General features: G+C 36.8%; 1 protein-coding gene across 1 annotated transcript in view; it reads right to left on the bottom strand.

The window, feature by feature from the left end:
• Positions 1 to 711: 711 nt before the first annotated feature.
• The window catches only part of MPHOSPH6 (M-phase phosphoprotein 6), a 5,289-nt gene continuing 2,382 nt past the window's right edge, over positions 712 to 3,618 (bottom strand). Inside the window, exons 3-5 of the mRNA XM_009890375.1 lie at positions 2,440 to 2,530; positions 1,309 to 1,406; positions 712 to 856 (exon numbers count right to left, since the gene is read on the bottom strand). Coding sequence (XP_009888677.1) covers positions 712 to 856; positions 1,309 to 1,406; positions 2,440 to 2,530 — 334 coding nt within the window. The remainder of the gene's footprint in view (positions 857 to 1,308; positions 1,407 to 2,439; positions 2,531 to 3,618) is intronic.

Here is a 3,618-nt window from a genome sequence, read left to right as displayed (position 1 = left end):
GATAATTATAAGATTGGGCTTTTTTTGCTGAAAAAGACAAGATTAGCAAACTTCTTTTGGAAGCCAGAAATTAAGACTCACAATCTGCTCAAGTGTCAAACTGTAAACGTTGCCCAATATTTGGATTGCTCTATTAAAAAAAGTTTTACTACAAACCCCTCTATTTTTAAATAAGCTTTATAAAAAATAAAATGCAATAAAATTCATTTTATCTCTCTCTTCCCATCTACTTCTAGAACAGTAAAAAAAAAAAGAGATACATGTTTCTGCTGACTTTTTTCAATTTAAAGATAGCAAAGGTTTTCCATTTTCGTAATTAAAAGAACAGTGAAAGCTGAATTGCCTTACTGCATTGGACAAAGCTCATCTTTACTCCAAATACTTCTTTCAGTTGTTATCATAAATTGTAAATAATGTTGCTCTCAACTGCATGTGACACTTGATCTAGTTACGCGTAACATTTAAAAAGCCTGATGGGATTAGTGCCCCACACATTAAAAGCTGCTGAGCGAGGAAAGGATGTATAACATCCATTATATACACATCCACTTTGAAAAATGTTTGTCCTGTGGATGGTAGAACTTTCAATGAGAACAGACTCAGATTTACAAATCTCTCCTTTACATTAAACAACAAAAACTCCAGTTCGTGGTACTCTATAAGGTAGGTAACATGTCTATTAGCTCCAGTTGTCCAGTTGTGCAGCTGACATTAATCCTGAGGTTTTAAGAACTTTTTCTTAGCTTTTTTGCTAGGTCTTGTGTTACTATTCCCATCTTCGTCTTCATCCTGGAGTACACGCTGGTCTCTTTTTCTCAAGAATTTCTTTCCTATTGTTCCCACTAATGTTTCGTATCTGTAAAGATAATAAAAAAATTTCCACCTTTTACTAAAATCAGAAAAAACGTCAACAGAGCAAATCATAAATCTAATCAACAATTTAAGTGGTGTAAAAAAAGCTGGTCATCAGAAACTTAAAAAGCACAAGTACTACATGATTGCTTATTACATTATAATTCATTCTGATAGTTTGGGTTTGTCAACAATCTGGAACAAGGAAGGAATTAGCATGGAATACCTGGATATCAAAGGGCAGAAATCCTTATAAGATATTTTACCCCCCAAAGTGATGGAGATTCCACTGAATACATACCAGAATTCCTGGAAAATTGCTTCTGTAAAATACTGTATCTGTTGGCTTTTTTGTTTGTTTCATTTGTTTGCTTTTTGGGTTTATTTTCCCACACGCAATGCAGTAACATATCATATTCCTAGCCAATATTGATTATGTCATAAAATATAACTTACCTTCTGGCCATTTCTTCATCTGACACATCAGCCTCCATTTTATCATCCACTTCAACTTCTTCTTCCTTGCACCTAGAGTTCATTTGGATCATTAACTTCTGAAAAATGAAGTAAGAAATAGCTTAATCATGTAACCCTGACGCAATGGCAACTATGCTGAAATTCACTGGTAGGAGAAATGCATAAAAGGTAAGAATCAAATTTAAAAATTACTTGCTGTTCCTGGTCAGGCTAGAGCATACTGTTAAAAAAACTCATGAGGAAAGGGCAACATGCCAGCCTGTTGCTAAGCTGAGCTTAGAGTTTGCCTTTGGGTAAAGAGGCAACACAGAGACAGGGTTTTCAGTGAATTGTACTGTTCAAACATCCTCAAGGGCATGCCAGACGTCTTCAGGAGATCAGAGAATTAGATCATAATTAATTTTTCATTGTGATGTTAGCACATAGTCCTTGAAACGGTTTTGTTAAGAAGGAAAAATATCTGCAAGGATTTACAATAAACTACTAGTAAAAAACCTGAAGTAATAATGTGCCCAGTCACAGCGAGAGCAAGTTCAAAATAACTGAAAGAATCCCCGAGTAAATGACCTTGCCTAGCCTTTTGCTTACCTCTTAGTCTTTACACCTTCACCCTCTTACTTCAGTTCAGTGATAATATTTTTATTACTATCTCAGTGTAGTTCTATCAGCATGAATCATGCCAAAAAGAAATTAAAGACTCTCTTGCCCAGAATTTTTACTTCGGAACTTTAAGCCCTTACACAAACAAGTGCTGAATATCAATAGGTTTGAATGTTTGTGGGACTGGACTCTAAATTAAATGGCAAGAGGAAAAGCGAGCTATTGTTTTGGTGAGCAGCATGTGGGACAATTTTCCTCACTTGAGGGAGGGAAAATCTGCAGGAGTCATGCAATTACTGACCATCAACACAAGGAGATAAAAAGCTTCTATTTACTAGATGCTGCATTGATCAACATTTTGGTTTGAACTGGGGATTTCCCATACATTGGAGGATTTATGGAAGGTGATGCAAAGGCCAAACAGCATGCAGTGTGAACGCTCAAATCCCCATCCCCCAGGGCCTCAATCCTAATGCAAGACCACCTCAAAACAGAACATTTAAATGGTACCTCAATTTCTGGATTGAATCCTTTGAAGGACATCCTGCCATAAAGTAGATCCTCACATGGCATAAAGCTCCTCTCTTCTATTATAAAGCTCCTGCATGAAACCCCAAACCCAGCATTTGTCAAATGGTATGCTTTAAAATAATCAAATTAAACAAATACAAAAAGCATTTGTTGTCTTCCCCCCACACAAATAAACAAAACCGCAGTGGATTTTAAAACAACCACTTTCTGAAGCGTAATTGCTCTGATAAATCTTTCAATACAAGGAGCTTGGAGTGCAAAGGAATAGTTTTTGCCAGTAAAGCTGTGCCAGTTCCACAAGCAAAATTAACTCTCCTGACAAAAAGCACTCTTTGCTGGTATGATTCCACCTACGTTAATGCTTTTGCCAGAATAAAAATACCACATAAATATCACTCTCCAGGTGGCATTACTATACCAGCAAAAGCTTCTAATTAATTTTTCATTGTGATGTTAGACCTGGCATTAGTCGAGTCTGTCAGGATATAAAACACTGTGTAATTCTCTGTTCAGCAGAGAAAGATTTTCCCTTTCTCCCTCCTTTTTTCCTCTTTTAATGAGCAGGGAGCAAGAAAAGAAACATGACCCTGAGGCATTCATAATACACGCATTAGATAAAAGTACTTCCGTGAATTGTTCCATCCTTCTTTTCCTTGCACACATATGCAGCTCTTCCCTCATCCTGTTCATCTCCCATGTAAAACAAACTCCTACGATCATAGGAAGTTAGGCTGAAGAGATCAACCTCATCCTCTCTCCTACCTCAAGGTAGGATCAGTTAAACGTGTACCATGAACAGCAGAGGTCCATCTGACCTGTCCTCAAAAGACTTCCAATGATGAAGAATCCAGAGTCTCCTTAGGCAATCTATTCCAATGCTTCAATAGACCCATTGTTACAAAAATTCTCCCAATGTCCAACTGGAACCTTCCTTGTTGCAACTGAAGCTCAAATACCTTTTTGTCATACCCACCAACAGTCATGGAAAATAGTTTATCAATGACCTTATTCAACTACAGTTAATTCCCTGGACCCCAGCTTTTAAAAAATGATGTATGTTCTCCCTCAATGGAATTTTTGTCCTTTTTGGAAAGGACAAAAATCAAGAAATTTTAAAATGAGTTCTCTTGCTATTTAAAGCACCTTTCTAAATAGCAG

The sequence above is a fragment of the Charadrius vociferus genome, unplaced genomic scaffold, assembly GCF_000708025.1.
Source record: "Charadrius vociferus isolate BGI_N301 unplaced genomic scaffold, ASM70802v2 scaffold498, whole genome shotgun sequence".
Taxonomy (NCBI): Eukaryota; Metazoa; Chordata; class Aves; order Charadriiformes; family Charadriidae; genus Charadrius; species Charadrius vociferus.
This window is presented reverse-complemented; position numbering and strand designations above follow the sequence as displayed.